The sequence below is a fragment of the Felis catus genome, chromosome A2 (genome assembly GCF_018350175.1).
Source record: "Felis catus isolate Fca126 chromosome A2, F.catus_Fca126_mat1.0, whole genome shotgun sequence".
Classification (NCBI taxonomy): domain Eukaryota; kingdom Metazoa; phylum Chordata; class Mammalia; order Carnivora; family Felidae; genus Felis; species Felis catus.
The window spans coordinates 2,037,750-2,057,311 of record NC_058369.1 but is presented as its reverse complement, the minus strand read 5'-3'; the positions used below and the strand labels follow the sequence as shown (position 1 = coordinate 2,057,311).

Here is a 19,562-nt window from a genome sequence, read left to right as displayed (position 1 = left end):
TACCACAACCACTCCCAACTCTCCCCATTTCCTATAAAAGAGCATCCTCTCCTTTCTTCTCTGGACTTGCCCATGGATTGGCCATTTCTTGCCTGTCCTGATTTGCAATCCTTGCTACTCCCAATAAACTCGTTTTTGCTTGTAAAATAATAGACACTTAAAATTAACGTCACTTTGGGGTCAGAAACCGCACCCGTTAGAAGTGTGCTTTCAGTCCTACTCCTGTGCGGACTCAGACTCTTCCTACCTGGACCTGTGCAGGCCTTTGGATCATGGCCTTTTGAAACCAGCCAGTTTGCGGGAAACTGTGGCTTTTAGGGGTTTTAGGAGATCCCAGTCATCAAATGCCTTGAGGAAAGAGACTACATTCGGATCCAGACAAACCTCCTCAGGACTGCAGATCGCCGACACGTCTCCTTTTGATTGGTGGCATTTTACACGTCACTCCTCTGAACAATGAAGACTTTTCATAGTTTACGGATAGGTCTTTTAAATAGGATGAAAGTGGTAAATATTAGCTTGGGTGTACTATCGGAAATCTTTTTTGTTTTTTAAATAACATCGTATCATTTTTTAAAACTATCTTGACAGCCAGTATGGGGATGGAACCCACAACTCTAAGGGCAAGAGTTGCCCACTCCACTGACTGAGCCAGCCAGCCTGCAAGACCTTTTTTAAAAGGTACTAGAGCAGCAATGCTTTCCCTTTCACATCCAGCCCAGTAGTAGGAGTTACAAACTGCTACTCGGCCATATGCCTTAGCCACGGGCAAAACCAAAAACATTTAGCCCGATAGTTGATACACACTTGGGGTACCTCAGGACTCTGGAATATTATGGAAACAATGAGGTGTTTTTATCTCCAATGGGGATAAAACTGAAGAGGTTCCTAGGTCCAAAATTTATCAGATGCTATATTTTGGCCAGCTGATCTGGCTGATATCAGGGGTACTAGGCACCCCAGGTATTATGTCCTGGGGGCCAGAGGAAAGCACCTCATAAGGATTTCCACCACAATCACTGCTCATGGAAACAAACGGGCAAACCTGAGTCATGGTGCAAAGTCACAACTTGGCACAAAATTGACTGACACCAAAAATTAGTCCCAAAAAAAAGAAACAATATTGGAAGTTTACCAATTGTCCATTCAATAAAAAGAGAGAACTCGGGGCACCTGGGTGACTCAGGCAGTTAAACATCTGACTCTTGACTTCCACTCAGGTCATGATCTTGCAATTCGTGGGATCAAGCCCTGCATCGGGTTGCATGTGGACAGTGTGGAGCCTGCTTGGAATTCTCTCTGCCCCTCCCCCACTCTCTCAAAACAAATAAATAACAAAAAAAAAAAAAAAGAGAACTGATGTGAAAATATATCCTTTAATAATAAGGATTGAATAGAAGAGTAGGTACTGACTCAGGAAATTCCAGTATCTGCAACAGAGAACAGAACTTTCAACAATAGAAGTCTACATGTTGTGATCATATACTAGAAACATTCTGCAAGGTGAAATTAAAGAAATCTTTTTCTATAATTATATAAAGTTGTACACACACTGCCACACACACACACACACACTCTCTTCTCACTCCTGGGTATATACTAATGGAAAGGAGACATGTTGTGCATAACAGTGTGATTACTTGAAATCTGAGACAACAACATCTATGTTGTACAGATGCAGAGGAGAAAGAAGGCCACTTAAAACCATTAGCATTCATATCAGTGACATGAACTAGGAATTCATACATTTGGGATCCCCATTAAGGAAGAGGCACTTTGAAAGACAAAGTCATATTCATAACAATGAAAAGATTTCTGTCCTGCCGGAATTTTTGTGAACAAAATACATCAAGTTCTATACCTGATGTTTTCCCAAAATCTTGTTTGTTCAGGATCATCTCCAGTGTGTTGGCTCACATTCCCAATAAAATTTTAAGGGAGAATAAATGCTTTCCCACAGTGTGTCTGTGCTCACAGATTCCTGGGATACCTGAAGGCTTTTCCACGGTGCTGAAGTTCACAGGGTTTCACGTCACTGTGCTTGCCCGTGTGTCCTTGAAGGGAAGAGAGACAAACGAAGGCTTTCCCACAGAGCAGACATTTACAAAGTTTCCCCAGTGTGTGTTCTCATATGTACCTGCAGATGTGTGTGATCCCAGGAGGCCACACTGCTTATTCAGTTTCATTGCACTGTGCGTGTTCGAGTGACGTTTGAAATGTTCACGCTTCTGGAAAGTTTGTCCACACTCCTTAAAATCATGGTGTCTCTCCCCAGTGTGTGTCCACGTGTGTGTTTCCAGGTGTGATGGACACTTGAGGGCCCTCCCACACTGCTGACATTCATAGGGTCACTTTCTAGTGTGTGTCCTAACGTGTACTCGCAGGTTCTCAGAGGAGGTGAAGGCTTTCTCGCAGTGCTGACATTTATAGGGTCTCTCCCCAGTGTGTGTCCGCGCATGTATTTGTAGGTCTCTGTGATACCTGAAGGCTTTGCCACACTCCTCGCATTCATAGGGTTTCACTACATTGTGTGTGGTCATGTGACGTTCAAAAGGTCGATGCTTCCTGAAAGTTTCCCCACACTCCTTACATTCCAAGTGTCCGCCCACTGAGTGTCTTCTCGCAGTATGTAGTACGAGGGTGTGGTGTCGAATGAAGGCTTTTCCACAGTGCTGACATTTATAGGGTCTCTCCCCAGTGTGTGTCCTCACATGAGCTTGCAGACTTGAGTTGTACCTGAAGGTTTTCCCACACTCCTGACATTCATAGGGTCTCTCCCCCGTGTGTGTCCGCATATGTTCTCGCAGATTTCCAAGATATCTGAAGGCTTTCCCACATTGCTGACATTCAAAGGGTCTTTCCCCCGTGTGTGTCCTCATATGGATTCGCAGATCTGTCTGATCCCGGAAGGCTCTGCCACACTGCTTACATTCACAGGGTTTCACCATACTGTGCATGGTCATGTGCCGATTAAAATGTCCACAATTCCAAAAAGATTTCCCACATTCCTTACATTCATAGGGTCTGTCCCCTGTGTGTGTTCTCACATGTCTTACAAGGGCACTGCGACCAGAGAGGGCTTTCCCACAGTGCTGACATTCATAGGACTTCTCCCCAGTGTGTGTTTTCTTATGTGTCCGCAGGCTTGAGTTATACCTGAAGACTTTCCCACACACATCACACGCATGGACTCTCTTTCCACAGTCACCTCGCACATGGCCCTGAAAGGAAGACGTGCGAGTGAAAGCTTTTCCACATTTCTTGCACTCTAGAGATTTTTTACTACTGAGCCTCTTCGATGTCTTAGATACTCTCCCAGTGTCCTGACTTTCATAGGGTTCCTCTATAAGGTCTGTATCCGTGTGAGCGCTGAGGCTCACGACGCAGCTGCAGGCTAGCCCACACTCCTCACCGGGACTAAGTTTGAGTCCTGGGTGAGATCCTCTTGGCTTCCCAAGGAAGGAACCATCTGCGAAGGCTTCTCTACGCTTAGCATGTTGACAGGATTTGCCTCTAGTAGGATAACCCTCATGCACAGTAAGACTTGTAATCGGGTTCAGGGTTTCTCCACATGGATCTCCTTCAATACGTTCACAAACACTCTCCACCAAAGGACTTCTGTTCAAAATAGGAAGGCACATGGTTAGGGAATAATGCTTATAAGCGATCTCTTTATTAATTAATGATATATTGATGTTTGTTAATCATTATTGGACTACCTAATGGCCATTGTCAATGAATGGGTATGTTTGTGGCACTGTCTCCATGCTTACAAAGTGGTACAAGCTTACTGCTCTGGCTAAGGACTCAAAGTCATAACTTTCTGGGCTTCTTACATATAGTTTTCCCTGATCATTCTTCCCAACTGAATTGTTTTACAGATGATCAGTATCTACAATGCATTTATAAAAACTTTGTCTTGTGGGGCGCCTGGGTGGCTCAGTCGGTTCAGCATCCGACTTCAGCTCAGGTCACGATCCCACAGTTTGTGGGTTTGAGCCTCGTGTCGGGCTGTGCTGACAGCTCAGAGCCTGGAGCCTGCTTTGGATTCCGTGTCTCCCTCTCTCTCTATTCCTCCCCCACTCATGCTTTGTCTCTCTCTCTCTCAAAAATAAACATTAAAAAAAATTTTTTTAAAAACAAAAAACTCTGTCTTGTGAAAATTCCGACTACACAATTGTTGTGCTAGGCTTACAGCTGTTCTTTAATTTCTAGTCTCATAATCGCCAACATCCCCGTTCCTCCCATGCAAGTGTCAGTCACCTTGAATGCCCTTCCTGGGTTTGCAGGTGATCTCCTCTGCTACAAAATGTCTGCTTTTCTCCAAAAACAGAACACGAATCTTTTCTTGTAAATATTCCTGTTTTCAGCAAAATGCTCCACTGAGGCCTTGATGCACTTGTGTTACCTTGACTTCGACAACCTGCAAGAATTAGTAGCATAATTTAATTTCTTGGGAATGGTCTGAGGTTTCAGGATAAGAAATAGACCTTACATCGACTTCCAGTCAGATACCGATCCCAAAATGTAAAGGAAGTTCATCAGGAAGAATGGACACGTGACCACAGAAAAATTCTGGGGACCCTAGTGGTTTGGGACTTTGCCATTAAGAAGAAGAGTGTATGAAATGGCAGCCTCTTTACTCAGCAATACTTCAAAATATATGGAGACCAATGTGGAGATAAGTATTATCAGATTATTATCAGATACTAACTAGGCAAGATACACACATCCACCCCTACCCCTACAAGAGGAACACAAAAGGCTCACTTTGAGGGTGAGAATGGATGAAAAGTCTGGCAGGGAAGCCAAGTGAATGACAAACATCATCTTCTCAAAGAAAGACTGAGTCACCTTTCTAATGGATGTGTCCAGATGCTTTTCCCTTCTCTGGCACCTGGTGCACCTGAGGGTTGCTGGTCTGTCCTGAAGGCACAGAGGCCCTTGGTGAAGCCTTCTGCACTGTCCCAGCTGCCAACGGGAGGTCGGGTGGTGTGTGTGGCTACTGCCCTGTCCCTGGAGAACAGCTCAGCAGGGGGGAGTATTTGAAGGGCATCAAGCAATTTGGAAGATGGATTCATAGTCTTCAAGGTCATTGCTAATGGATACCTGTGTTTTGTTTTTAGTGGAAGCATATTGATCTACACTATTGTCAGTTGTACAACATAGTGGTTGGACAATTATATACATTAAAAAGTGCTCACCATAATAGGTATAATTACTGTCACTATACAAAACTACTATAAAATTATTGACCATATTCTCTGTGCTCCACTTTTCCTTCCTTCCTTATTTATTCAATAAGTGCAAATCTGTTCTTCTCAATCCCCTCCATGATTTCACCTGTCTCTCCATCCCCTTCCAATCTCACAAACACCATTTTATTCTCTGTAGTTCTAAGTCTATCCTTATTTTCTGCTGTTTGTTCGTTCATTATGTTCTTTAGATTTCACATATAAAAGACAGTGTTTGTCTTTCTGTCTTATTTACTTGGAATAATACCCTCTAGACCCATCCAAGTTGTCACAAATTGCAAGACTTCATCCATTTCATATTGCTGATAGTCCCTTGTATGTAGATACCACATCTTCACTATCCATTCATCTGTTGATGGACACCTGCATTGTTTCCATATCTTGAGAATAGTGACTAATGCCACAAAGAATGTGGGGGTGCATGTATCTTACTGTCCTGGTTTTTTCTTGGGTGAACTACCCAGAAATGCAATTATGGACCATATGGTACTTATGTTTAGCTTTTTGTGGAAGCTCCATACTGTTTTCCAACGTGGCTGCACCAATTTAAATCCCACCAACAAGATGAGTTTCCTTTTCTCCACATCCTCACCAATACTTGTTATATCCTGTGTTTTTTGGAGGTAGCCATTCTGGCTGCTTTAAGGTGACAGCTCATTGTGGTTTTGATTTGCATTTCTCTGACGAAAAGTGCTATTGAGCAGCTTTTCATGTGCTAAGTGGCCAACTCTATATCTCCTTTAGGAAAATGTCTGTTATGTTCCTCATCCCATTTTTTATTTTTCCTTTTGTTTCCCTTACCTGAAGGGAGGATTCCACAAAAATATTGCCAAGGCTGATGACGTCCATGAGTTTATCTCCTCTGTTTTGTCTTAAGAGGTATGTGGGTTCAAGTCTTACACATAAGTATCTAATCCATACTGAGTTTACTTTTGTGTGAGATGATATAAGAAGGTGGTCGAGCCTTACTTTTGCAGGTAGCTGTCTCATTTTTCTAACACCATTTATTGAAGAGACAGTCTTTTTCCCATTGTATACAATCAGCTCCTTTTTTTGTGGATGATTTGACCATATAAGCATGGGTTTATTTCTGGACTCTCTTCTGTTCTCTTGATCCATAGGTCTCTTTTTGTGCCAGTACGATACTGTTTTGTTTCATATAGTTTTGTAGTATAGTTTGAAATCTGGGACTGTTGTATCTTCAGCTTTGGTATGCTTTCTTTCTCAGCATTGCTTTAGTTATTTGGAATCTTTACTGTTTCAATAAAAATTTTAGAATTTTTGCTCTAGTTCTTTGAAAAATATTATTAGTATGTCAATAGGGATTGCATTGAATATGTAGAGTGCTTTTCATAGTAGGGGCATTTTTAACAATATTAACCCTTACAATCCAGGACAATGGTATATCTTTCCACTTACTGTGTCATTTTCAATTCATTCATTAAATGTCTTATACTTTCAGAGTACAGGCCTTTCAACTTCATTGAGTACATTTATTCACTATATTTTCTTGTTTTTGAAGGAACTGAACATGAGATTGCTTTCTTAATTCCTCTTTCTGCCATTTTGCTATTATAGAAAAACAACAGACTTAGGTATTATTACTTTTGTATCTTTCAATGATTCTAGTTCTAATAGTACTTGGTGAAGTTTCAAGGATTTTCTATAAATAGTTTCAAATCATCTGCAAATATTGACCATATTTTCATCTTCCTTAACAGTTTGCATATTTCTTAATCTTGTCTGACTTGTTTGGTTAGGACTTCCAGTACTATGTTAAATCAAAGTGGTGAGAGTGGACATCGTGTTTTGTTCCTGATCATAGAGGAAAAACTTTTGGCTCTTGACCACTGAGTATGGTAGCTATGGGTTTGTCATATGTGGCCTATATTCTGTTGAGGTATATTCCCTGTATACACACTTTTTGAGAGTTTTTATGAGGAATGGAGGTTCAATTTTGTCCAAAGATTTTCTACATCTATGGAGATGATCACATGATTTTTAATAATTTATCTCATTAGTGTGGTGTATCATATGTTGATGGATATGCTTATGTTAAATCCTTGCATCCATGGAATAAATCCCACTTGATTGTGGTGAATGCTCCTTTGAATATATTTTGAATTCAGTTTGCTAACATTTTGTTTTATATTTGACATCTATGTTCAACAGGGATATTCCTGTGTAACTTTTTTTCTCTTTGTAGTGACTTTGTCTGGTTTTGGTATCAGGGTAATGCTGGCCTTATGGAATGAACTTGCAAGTATTCTTTCCGCCTCTATTTTTGAGAATAGTTTGAGTAGGATAGGTATAACTCTTCTTTATGTTTGGTAGAATGTACCTGTGAGGCCATCTGGATGGTTCTGGATTTTTCCTAGGAGTTGTTTCACTAGTAATTCAATTTTGTTTCTTGTAATGGATGTATTTACATTTTCTATTACGTCTTGATCTAGCCTTGGCAGATTACAGTTTCTAAAAACTTGTCTATTTCTTCTAGCTTGTGCAGTTTGTTGGCAAACAATTTCTCATGCTAATCTATTTTAACCCATTGTATTTCTGTGGTGTTGATTGCAAGTTTTCTTTCTAGTTTCATTAGTTTCATTTCTAATTTTGAGCCTTCTCTCTTGTTTTCTTGATTACTTTCACCAGATATTGTCAATTTTATCTTTTCAAAAAACCAGCTCTTCTTGCAATTGATCTATTTTTAAATCTCATTTATTTCTGCTCTGTTCGCTATGATTTGGGCTTTGCTTGTTCTTTTTCTAGTTACTCTAGGTGCAATGGTAGAATGTTTGAGATTTTTCTTGTTTCCTGACGTAGGCTTGTGTCACTATACACTTCCCTCTTCAAACTGCTTATGCTACACATGCCAAAAATCTTCCATCACGGCATTCATTCAGTGAATACCTGGAGGTATTTAACAACTTCACTTTAATTTCTTTGTTGTTTAGTAGCATTCTGTTTAGGCTCCATGCGTTGGAGCTTCCTTCTGTTTTCTTGTACTTGACTTGTACTTTCATACTGCTATGCATGGAAAACATGCTTGGTATGGTTTCAGTCTTCTTAAATTTACTGCAACTTGTAAAATTTTGGGCCTAACCTATGGTCTATCCTGCAGAATGTTCCATGCAGACTTGAAAAGAATGTGCATTCCACTGTTCGGGATGGACTGTCCTGTATACATCTATTAAGTCCATCTGGTCTGATGTGTCATTGAAATCCATTCTTTCCTCACTGATTATTAGTCTAGACGTTCTATGCATTCATATTAGTGGAGTGTTAAATTCTCTCACAATTACTGTACTACTGTCATTTTCTGCCTTTGTATTTAGTAATGTTTGCTTTATATATTGAGGTGTCCCTGTCAGATGCATGGATATATGCAATTGTTATACGCCCCCTGTTGGATTGATCTGTTTGTCATCGTGTCATGCCTTTGTCTATTACAGTCTTTGTTTTGAAGTCTGCTTTATCTCATAGAAGTATTTCTACCTCTGCTTTTTCCCCCACTTCCATTTGCATGGAAAATCTATTTCCATCTGCTTGACTTTCAGTCTGTGTCCACTGGGTGACAGTGACTCCCTTGCAGGCAGAATATACATGGGTCTTTTCTTCTTATTCATTCAGTCACTGTAGATCTTTTGATTGGAGCCTTCAGTCCACCTACACTGAAAGTAACTATTGAGAGGCATGTACTTCTTGCTATTTCGTTCAATGTTTTCTAAGTGCTTTCATAGTTCTTCTCTGTTCCTTTCTACTCATGCTCTCTCCTCGTGTGATCTGACAACTTTCCCTAATGTTTTGCTTGTGTACCTTTCACTATTTTCTGTGCATGGATTATAGGGTTTTGGTTTATGGTCACCATGAGGTTCATATGTAGTATCTTGTGCATACAGCAGTATGTATTACATTAATAATTGCTTATTTGAACACATTCTAAAACACATTTATACTCCCCCACATTTTATGGGTATGATGTCATACTTCATGTCTTTTTTTCCCCAAGGGTTCACACCAATGAATATGGGGCTTGAACTTATGACTCTGAGATGAAGAGTCACACACTCTACTGACTGAGCCAGCCAGCAACCACATATTTCACATCTTTTCTTGTGTATCCCTTGAGTAACCTCAAGATACAACTTTTGAGTTTACTACTTTTGAGTTTTACCTTCATACTAATTCTGTAAGTGATTGGTTTACTATCTTTACCACACATTTGCTTCTACCAGGAATTAAAAATATTTTTTTTAACGTTTATTTATTTTGAGAGAGAGACAGAGTGTGAGCAGAGGAGGGGCAGAGAGAGAGGGAGACACAGAACCCAAAGCAGGCTCCAGGCTCTGAGCGGTCAGCACAAAGCCTGACGTGGGGCTCGGACCCAGGAACTGTGAGAATATGACCTGAGCTGAAATTGGATGCTTAACTGACTAAGCTGCCCAGGTGCCCCTCTGCCAGCAATTTTGTTTTTCCTTTCATACTTTTCATGATTCTACATATGGCCTTTTCTTTTCCATTTAAAAGAAGTCCTTTGAGATTTCTTGTAAAGCTGGGTTAATGGTGATGAACATCTTTAATTATTTTTCTCTGGGAAGCTCTGTCTCTTTCAATTCTGAATGATTAACTTTGCCTGGTAGAATATCCTTGGTCATAGTTATTTCCTTTTGGCCCTTCGAAAGTATTATGGCACTCCCCACTGACTTGCCATGTTTCTGCTAAAAAAATCAGCTGACAGCCTTACGAAATTTCCCTTAGAGTTTACAGTTTGCTTTTCTCTTTCTTCTTAGACCTTATCTCCTTAGTTTTAAGTTTGTTCCCGTTTTATTGTAAGTCTTGGCGTGAACGTCCTTTGGTTCATCCTGTTTAGGCTTGCTGTCCTTCCTGGATCTGGATATCTGTTCCCATCTCCTGATTAGGGAAATTCTCAGCTTTTGTTTCTTCTAGTAAGTTTCTGCCCCTTTCTCTCTCTTCCCCTCCTTAGACTTCTCTAATAAAATGTTATTCCCCCTGACATGGTATAGTGTGGGGCAGTTAGTTAGACATGAGTGAGGAGGGATAAAACAGATCTGGCCACAACCTCAGAGCCACCCCTACGTGGGGCGTGGCGGGGGGTGGGGCTAACAGCCACACCTACAGAGCCACCTCTAAGGGCTAACAAAACAGGAAAGGCCTAGCCACCGAGCTGGCTCAAAAGCCACAAAGGTGTGTATGAGGGAGGTGTGTGTGAGGGGTGTGTATGAGGGAGCCTCAGTGGCTCAGTCTGTTTAGCATCTGACTCTTGATTTTGGCTCAAGTCATGATACCAGGGCCATGGGATCAGGCCCTGCTTTGGACTCCGTGCTTAGCGTGTAGCCTGAGAATTCCCTCTCTCTCTCTCTCTCCTCTCCCTCTCCCTTTGCCCCATCCTCTGCTTGCATACTCTCTCTCTCTAAAAAAACAAATTCAAAAACAAAAAGCCACATTGGGACTTTCAAGAGCTGAGCCATGTGCAGAAAGAGTGCAACTTACTCTTAAGGTTACAGCAAAAGCTCATAAAACTCATAAATAGCAAAAACTCATAAATAGACAATATATAAATCTGTACAATTCTAACGGAATGAATCATGAGCAGGCACAGGCACAGAAGCCCAAATATTCTGCAACCACCATTTTGCCAGTCAAAATGTCAACCAAAGGCAAATTTACACGGACACGAAGCAGGCTTCAAAGGAGAGCATCCTGGGGCCACGGCCCCTCTTACTCCAGCAGTGGCCCCTTTTCTCTAATGGAAAGCGCAATGACTACGCATATCTACTCAAGCCACCCCAGCTCCCCATTCTGGTACAGGTCTCCGATTCTTTGGTGCATCCAGGACAAGAACCAAGCGGCCCAGTAGTGACAGAGGTCCCGGAACCTGTCCTCACTTATTTGTCAGTATTGTTCTTTTGCTGTTCATCCTGGTGGCTTCTCACTAGTGCATCTTCCAGATGACTGATCTGTGTTTAACATCCTCTTACCTCCTGCAGATTCCATCTGGCGTTTTTCAGGCCAGTTATGGAAACTCTGAGCTGAGACTGGTTTTTGTTTATAGTTTCTATCTTCTTGTTGAAGGTCTGTGTTTCTACACTCTTCTCTCAAAAGACTGGTGAGGATCTGCAGGACCATGACTTTGAACTCTGTCTCTGGTAGGTCTCTTATCTCCGTATCATGTAGCTCATTTTCAGTGGTTTTGTCCTGTTGTTTCCTTTACAACATATTTGTTTGTCTCCTCCCTGTGCTGGCATGTAGCAAGTCGGCAACATTTCTTGGTCTTAAAACTAGTGGCCTTGGAGTGCCTGGTGGCTTGCTCAGTTGGTTAAGCACCCAACTCTGGGTTTCAGCTCAGGTCATGATCTCACGGTTCGTGAGATCAAGTCCACATTGCGCTCTGTGCTGACGGTGCGGAGCCTCCTTGGGATTCTCTCTCTCCCCGTCCCCCACTCTCATGAGTAGTGTCTACACACACTCTCTCTCCCTCTCAAAATAAATAAACTTTAAAAAACAGGGTAATAAACAACCAATTTAACACATAAAACTATGCTTTTGTGGAAAAGCTATATGACTCCAGATAGGTTTCATGAATGCTTGGACCAACTCTGTCCTTCTTCCAACGTATTCCCATTCCTCCGGCCCAGTAAGAATACCCAATTGTAAGAAACATTTCTTCCCTAAATGACTAGTGAAGGTATGGAGCCATCCTTACCCACAGCAGACAGGTTCCTGCAGGTCTCCAGCATCACATCTCTGTAGAGCTTCCTCTGACCACGATTCAGCAAAGCCCACTCTTCCGGGGTGAAGTTCACAGCCACATCCTCAAAGACCACAGAGGCCTGAAACATACCACACATTCTATTGCAGCAAAGCTCCCTCTACACCCACATGTGTGGGAGAATAAAGGGTGACGGGCAGGGAGCTGCACTCCATTCCTAGGACCCCTGAGTCACAACAGAGGGTGAGGACAACAGCTGACATAGACTTACACACACCCAATTTACTGGGTTATTTACACTGAGACAGATCTGAGCAGACCAGTACTGTACAGACCGAAAACTGAAATATTCACTCGGACAACACACAGACCGGAGGACACACACTTGGCTTGCTCTAAGACGATTATGCCTCGTCAGCTCCAAGAACTGGAACCAGAATATCAGGATGCTGTGGACACTCAGATTCCAGGGCTCCTTGATGGGAGGAGCTCTTGCCTTGGAAGGAACAAGTCAAGAAGCCTGGTGGAATCCCCTCTCTTCCGACAGGCAGACATGACCCTTTCCCCAGATTAGTTGGGCTCTGGGCACGGACACAGGCCAGGGCCCGGGCGCCTGGCACACCTGATGTGTAAGACGAGTCCGGGGCCTTAAGAAACTTGGAAGTCAGCAGGGCCGCTCAAACATTTAACCCAGGGCCCAGAATTCAAGGAAAAGGGCACCAGAAGGAAGAGTCCCTGAGGGATTGATGGGGACACAGCCACCGCTCACGTTAACACAGGAGGAAGAATCACAGCGTATGGACGGACCGTTTTTAGGCAACAGGCCTGAGTGATGGAAAAATACGCAGCAAAGGGCACAGTGAGCACACAGCTGAATGCACACGGGCTCCTGAGTGACCTGCCTCGAAATGGCCACAGGCCCTAACTAACCCCTGCGACTTACAACCGGGCACAGGTCCCACACAGGGAGCATTCCAAAGGTTCCCATGCTCCCTCGTGATCCCATAACTGTAGCCCCCAGCACCGCCTCCTGGCAGACGGTCTCTTCTTTACCGTCCTGCCCGCTGCTCCCTCGCAGGGTATTCAGCAAACTCCCATCTCCTCTGTTCTGCCTTGGGGGGAATTCTCTCACCCCCCGAGCTGCGGGCCTCCCCTGATCGGGTCACCCCACATTTGATGGCCTTCACAGGGACCCTCTGCTGTACTGGGCCTCTCCTGGGATTTTCTAGGAATTTTCTGGGAGTTTCCCTTGGTGGCCTGACTCTAGTGTTCTCTGGGCACCTGACAACCTCCACCTGAGAGGTTCCTCCTTGGTGAGGATCCCAAGTCCCAGGGGGCGTCTACGGGGCACCCCTTGCCCAACAGGATGAGGGATTTCCCCTCTTGCCCTTCAGGGGGGATCCTTGACTCCTTCTCCTTTCTTTTTGCCCTTTGGCAGGTGTAACCACAGTCCTCACCAGGCAGCCAAAGTTCTCTATCCAAGGGGTCCCTGGTATGGTCTATGGGTCTGAGGGTGAACAAGGTCAGACCATTCGGGCCTGTATGCACGAATGACCCCTTTCCCCTCCTCTCCACTCTGTTCCCAAGGTCTATTCCCAACGAGTGGCACAGGTGGCAATGGCAGCTCGGCCGTGGTGAATCCGCACATGGGAAGGACTCAGCTGGGACCCTTCCTGCCGCTGGCTGAGTCTCGGCAGCCTTGCTTCTGTCAGATTCCCCCCTCAACTCCTTAGTTCCCATGGATGCAGCTGCCATCTTGATCTACAAGCAAACACATTCCGACACATCTGAGTGCTGAGTCCTCCCCTCCTTTTTGCTTAAGTACAGTCAGAATCTCTTCTCCTTGTAACAAGACACCATTGGTCACATTGGTTATTTCACCAAAGATTTGACAGGAATGTCGGATTTTTTTTTTTTTTTTTTTTTTTTTTTTTTTTTTTTTTTTTTTTTTTTTTTCAACGTTTATTTATTTTTGGGACAGAGAGAGACAGAGCATGAACGGGGGAGGGGCAGAGAGAGAGGGAGACACAGAATCAGAAACAGGCTCCAGGCTCTGAGCCATCAGCCCAGAGCCTGACGCGGGGCTCGAACTCACGGACCGCGAGATCGTGACCTGGCTGAAGTCGGACGCTTAACCGACTGCGCCACCCAGGCGCCCCAGGAATGTCGGATTTGAGACAGACCTGCATAGACCCAGAACTAACCAGACAGCTTGAAGGAATTAAGGTGGACTTTGTGGAGCCAATCAACCCCCCTGGAAATACTGGCCTGATGCCTTGCTGACAGAGTTCCCAGCAGCCTTACCAGGTGAGTCAAGTCAACTCCTGGCAGGTGCCGGAAACCTCAGGATGGTTTGGGGACCTTGAGAAGAAGAAATCACATAAATCTACAGGTCTTGCAGACAAGTCTGATGACAAATATTTGGCTTGTCTTCTGGCCTCGAGGGGCTATTAAAACTTCAGTCTCTAGAGGGGCACCTGGGTGGCTCAGTCGGTTAAGCGTCCAACTTCGGCTCAGGTCATGATCTCACGGTCCGTGATTTCAAGCCCCATGTCAGTGTCTGTGCTGACAGCTCAGAGCCTGGAGCCTGCTTCGGATTCTAAGTCTCCCCCTCTCTCTCTGATCCTCCCTTGTTCATGCTCTGTCTCTCTTTGTCTCAAAAATAAACATTTAAATAAATAAAGTTTTTTTAAAAAGTTCGATCTAGAGATTCCTTATGAAAATTTTGAGCAAAGCAAGCTTTTTAAAAAACTTATATGGCCAATCACTGTTCTTGCTGAGCGTTTGTAAATAACTAGGCCATTTTGTTAAAACTGGACCTGTTTTACAAACAAATCAGTCTTGATTTGGCTATCTCTAGAAATAAGAGTGAATGCAGAGAGAAAATAATTATGTTTTCAAAACAACATCTTTGTAGGTACTGGGTTTTTGGTACTATTTCTTATAAACCAGACTAGGTTTTTAAATTTTTTTTTTCAACGTTTATTTATTTTTGGGACAGAGAGAGACAGAGCATGAACGGGGGAGGGGCAGAGAGAGAGGGAGACACAGAATCGGAAACAGGCTCCAGGCTCCGAGCCATCACCCCAGAGCCTGACGCGGGGCTCGAACTCACGGACCGCGAGATCGTGACCTGGCTGAAGTCGGACGCTTAACCGACTGCGCCACCCAGGCGCCCCATAAACCAGACTAGGTTTTGAATTCTCCTGGTTTCCTCAAATATCTGGCTAGAGCTCTCCAAACTAAGGTTTCATATCTTCCTTTCTCATGACTTAAAATCATTAAAAGTTAAAACTGCTGTTTTTATTAAAATTCTGAATACCAACGCTAGACAACTTGACGTGAACTTCAGAGAGATTGCCACAATAACTCATGTACAGGGAATCGTCATGCTTGTTACTCTGTGTGGATAAGAACAGAACCCCAGGGACACAGCATTATTTGAACAGCTGGAAAATGGGAAGGACTCCCCAACAACTGCATGACTCAACTGTCACCTTGACCAATTCTGCATGGCTGTGATAAGAAATTCACTCCTTAAATGCTTGAGCATATCCCACTCCACGTGATTAACTATGGACTCACAGAAGTAAGGGATGCCCTCATTTTCCTTATATTGGATTGCATGGTGCAGGTTGGGACGTCCTTATCTCCGGGGAGAGGTAGCTCCCATTTGCCAGCAAGTCCTCATAATTAGGATATTGTTAAGGTTAGACATCAGGCATTGAAGGCTTATTAATGGTCCTCTCCTGTAACCATATTTCTCCTGGAAAACCTCAATGGATTTAAAATTACAAATAGAGGTTTTAGCCAGGCATACAACAGCCATCTTTAACCAAGCCCAACACACAGTCACCCACAAACGGAGAAGGTGACCCTCCGATACCCAATGGCCTGATATCCTGCAGCAGCTCAAAAAGGAACCTATGCTTTCGTTAAAACAGAGCGCCACGTATGCGCTCCAGATTACCCCCATAACGTAACAGGAGCGCTGACAGATACAAATCCTCACGTCGGTGCTTGAAAGGATCCCTCCCTCTCCTTTAATGACTGGCGAAACTCCTGGACTGGAGGAAGATCATGGTCAACTATCAAAGGTCTTTTCTTCAGGCTTATTTTCCTGCTGAATGTTGACATACCAGGGACATCTCTCTGCCCTCATTCGGCAGGAAGAAGCTACTGAAGGTGACACCCCTGTCCTAACGCCAAAGATTTGTCATTTTCCGCCTGTCAGGGGGATGTCAGGGCCACATTTAGACCACAGGCTTCACCAATGGAAAACTGAGTTAGGCAAGAGGGCCCACAGTGACCACACAGACGGATAAAAAACAGGCTCATGAAGTGACCCGCCTCTAGATAGCCACAGGCCCCAACTCTCCAATGGTCTACTTACAACCGGGCACAGTTACCACAAAAAGGGCGAATTTCCATGTGTCCCTACACTCCTTCACTCTGCCCTATGACCATAGCTCGTCACCACCCCCTGGTGGCCTGCAGCTCCCCTACAGTGCATTCAACAGACTTCTAACTCCTTTGTTGGGTAAATTCTGCTGTGGGTGAATTCTTTCACAGCCTATGCTGCCCACCCTCCCTCCCCAACCAATCTGAACACCCTACACATAGTATCTTTGGAGCAATATGAGGGCACCACATCACTGAAGGAAAAAGCAAACAATTATGAGAAAATAATCAGGAATTACTTAAATAAAAGACATGTTTCCACAACCTAAGCACACAGAATCCCAGCTACATCAGCTACAACGAAGGCAGCACCATTTCATCTGGGGCTGCAGCGTGGGTTTGCTAGTCACATCTGACACGAGGCTTGTAACCTACACAGGTTTTTCAAAACTTGTGTAACAACAATAAACAAGATTATATTATAGGTTACATTATAAAGACAAATAATACAACTAAATAACGGACAAAAAAATGTGAATGCACATTTCCCTAGGAAGATACAGAAGTGGCCAAAAAGCACATGAAATGAGTTCAATGTCACCACACATCAGGGATCCATATGCAAAATGCAACCATGCACAGACACTTCCAATCTACCCCATGTGGCCAGTTTATCCTGACACCAAAATTAATCCTATATGAAATGGATTCTACAGGGGCGCCTGGGTGGCTCAGTTGGTTGAATGTCTGACTTCGGCTCAGGTCAGGATCGCTCAAGTCTGTGAGTTCCAGCCCTGCCTCAGGCCCCGTGCTGACAGCTCCGAGCCTGGAGCCTGCTTCTGATTCTGTGTCTCCCTCTCTCTCTGCCTCCCCCGATCATGCTCTGTCCCTCTCACTCTCAAAAAATGAATGTTTAAAAAAACTTTAAAAATAGTAATAAAATGGATTCTACAACGTGACCAAGCGAGATTTATCTGGGAATAAAATGGTTGGCTCACCAAGCAAAATAGCAGTCATAAACTTCATGAACAGAAGAGAAACAAAAACCCCATGATCACTTACACACAGAAAAGGTATCTCCTTGAACCCACCACCCTCTCTTGACAAAAATACTCAGCCAACTAGGAACAGAAAGGAACTCCCTCATCCCGAAAAGGGGCGGCGGGGAAAAGCCCACACCTAACATTTGCGCACCCAGACACTTCTCCAAAGAACATATGCAAATGGCCAGTGGGTCGATGAAAAGATGCTAGACATTCGTCACGAGGGACACGCACCTCGAACTACCAGCAGAGGCCCCTTCGCACCCACCACACTGGCTATAAAGACGCCCCAGGAAGCGCCGGCGAGGCCGTGAGCAGGGCGCATTCGCCTTCATTTATCCTGCTCCGGATGTAAGCGGGGGCGGCCGCTTTGGAAGAGTCTGGTGGACCCCCAGCATGAGCAACGTGGAGTTCCCACCCAGCACGGCAGGTCCGCTCCTCGTATCCACCTGCCCCAGACCCGGGAGGACGAGCGCCATCACACACACGCGTGCGCACGCGCTCTGCTCTCCGCGGCACGACTCCCGATCGCCAGCGATGAAAACCACCCAGGAGCCGGGCACCTCTTCCAGGCTGAGTAAAGGCGACACGACTGAAGTGGAGTCAGGAGTCCACAGGGGAAGCTCCCGAACCTGCCGCTCAGGGCCAAGGGCAGACACAACACGGAGAGACGCACCTGCACACCCGTAATGCATCACTGCTCATGCAGGAGGAAGGATTATTTCCTCCGGTGGCAACAGCTCAGCCAATGAGAGACAATCATAGCCCAGCCAATGAGAGACAATCATAGGCCAGCCAATGAAAGCCAGTCACAGTCCAGCCAATGCGAGAGAGCCAGGGCTCAGCCAGTGAGAGCCACAGCCCAGCCAATGAGAGACAGTCACAACCCAGCCAATGAGGGATGGTCGCAGCCCAGCCAATGAGAGACAGCCACGCCTCGGCCAATTAAAGAGAGCCACAGTTCAGCCAATGAGAAGCCACTACACGTGGAACACCCAGTTTGCTCCAATGGCTTTCTGGTTTGGCACAGCCCCTCCCAATGTCCCCTCTCCTCTAGGAAAAAGCGTTCCTCCCTTTGTTCCTCCCTTTCTTCTCCAGACTTGCCTGTGGTATTGCTGGGGCTTACCTGTCCCAAATCCCAATTCTCTGCTATTCTCATTTTTTTCCTGGAGAAATAACTGCCGGTTTCATTTTTAAGTTAACGTTACTTGGTGATCACCAGGGGACCCAGAGGAGACCCCAACCACTCCAGGCTGGCGAGCAAACAGGTGCAGGTACCCACGGAGCCCACTGCTCTCTCTGCTTTCTTGGGGACCCTGAAGTGGAGGTTGTTTTGTGCTGAGATCAGAGCCCCGCTCCCTGGGTCTGCGCTCTCCTGTGTGTGCACTCTGCAGGGTTTATTCAGAACCTGTGTTAGGGGCTTGTCCTTTCTCAGAGAACTCATTTTTGTTCCGACTACTTTCCAAAACTGGACTGTTCCTCTTGGAATCGTGCCTGTTGGAAATGCACTGGCCCTTGGTCTGATTTCTTCTGGAACAAGGCTACTCCTATAGAGACTAGTGTTCATAAATTTTTATTCTGGTCTAGAGAAAACTACCAAGAAATGGATTCCAGTTATCAAAGCGCATGGAGGGGGCCCTCAAATGGAACCCTGGCCAATCTTATGTTTAAAAACCATGGTGCGGGGCGCCTGGGTGGCGAAGTCGGTTAAGCGTCCGACTTCAGCCAGGTCACGATCTCGCAGTCCGTGAGTTCGAGCCCCGCGTCAGGCTCTGGGCTGATGGCTCAGAGCCTGGAGCCTGTTTCCGATTCTGTGTCTCCCTCTCTCTCTGCCCCTCCCCCGTTCATGCTCTGTCTCTCTCTGTCCCAAAAATAAATAAACGTTGAAAAAAAAATTTAAAAAAAAAACAAAAAAAACACACCATGGTGCATCCTCGTGCATTTCTAACAAAATGAGCAACTGAACCAAATATAATTTAGAACTACAAGGGCCTTTATGGGGAACTTTCAATCTCCCCAAACATGTTTTATTGAATACTGTTAGAAAAAAATTTAAAAATTAAGAAGGAAGGAAGGAAAGAAGAAAAGAAAGAATGAGAGAAAAGAAGAGAAAAGAAAAAAAAAAGAAATTAGGAA

At 44.5% G+C, this 19,562-nt stretch overlaps 1 protein-coding gene across 1 annotated transcript in view; it reads right to left on the bottom strand.

Moving 5' to 3' along the window:
* Window positions 1-1,357: 1,357 nt before the first annotated feature.
* LOC101084776 (zinc finger protein 77-like) overlaps window positions 1,358-19,562 on the bottom strand; it is a 42,711-nt gene continuing 24,506 nt past the window's right edge. The window contains exons 2-4 of the mRNA XM_019815693.3: window positions 11,977-12,103; window positions 4,264-4,423; window positions 1,358-3,618 (exon numbers count right to left, since the gene is read on the bottom strand). Coding sequence (XP_019671252.2) covers window positions 2,349-3,618; window positions 4,264-4,423; window positions 11,977-12,103 — 1,557 coding nt within the window. The 3' untranslated portion in view covers window positions 1,358-2,348. The remainder of the gene's footprint in view (window positions 3,619-4,263; window positions 4,424-11,976; window positions 12,104-19,562) is intronic.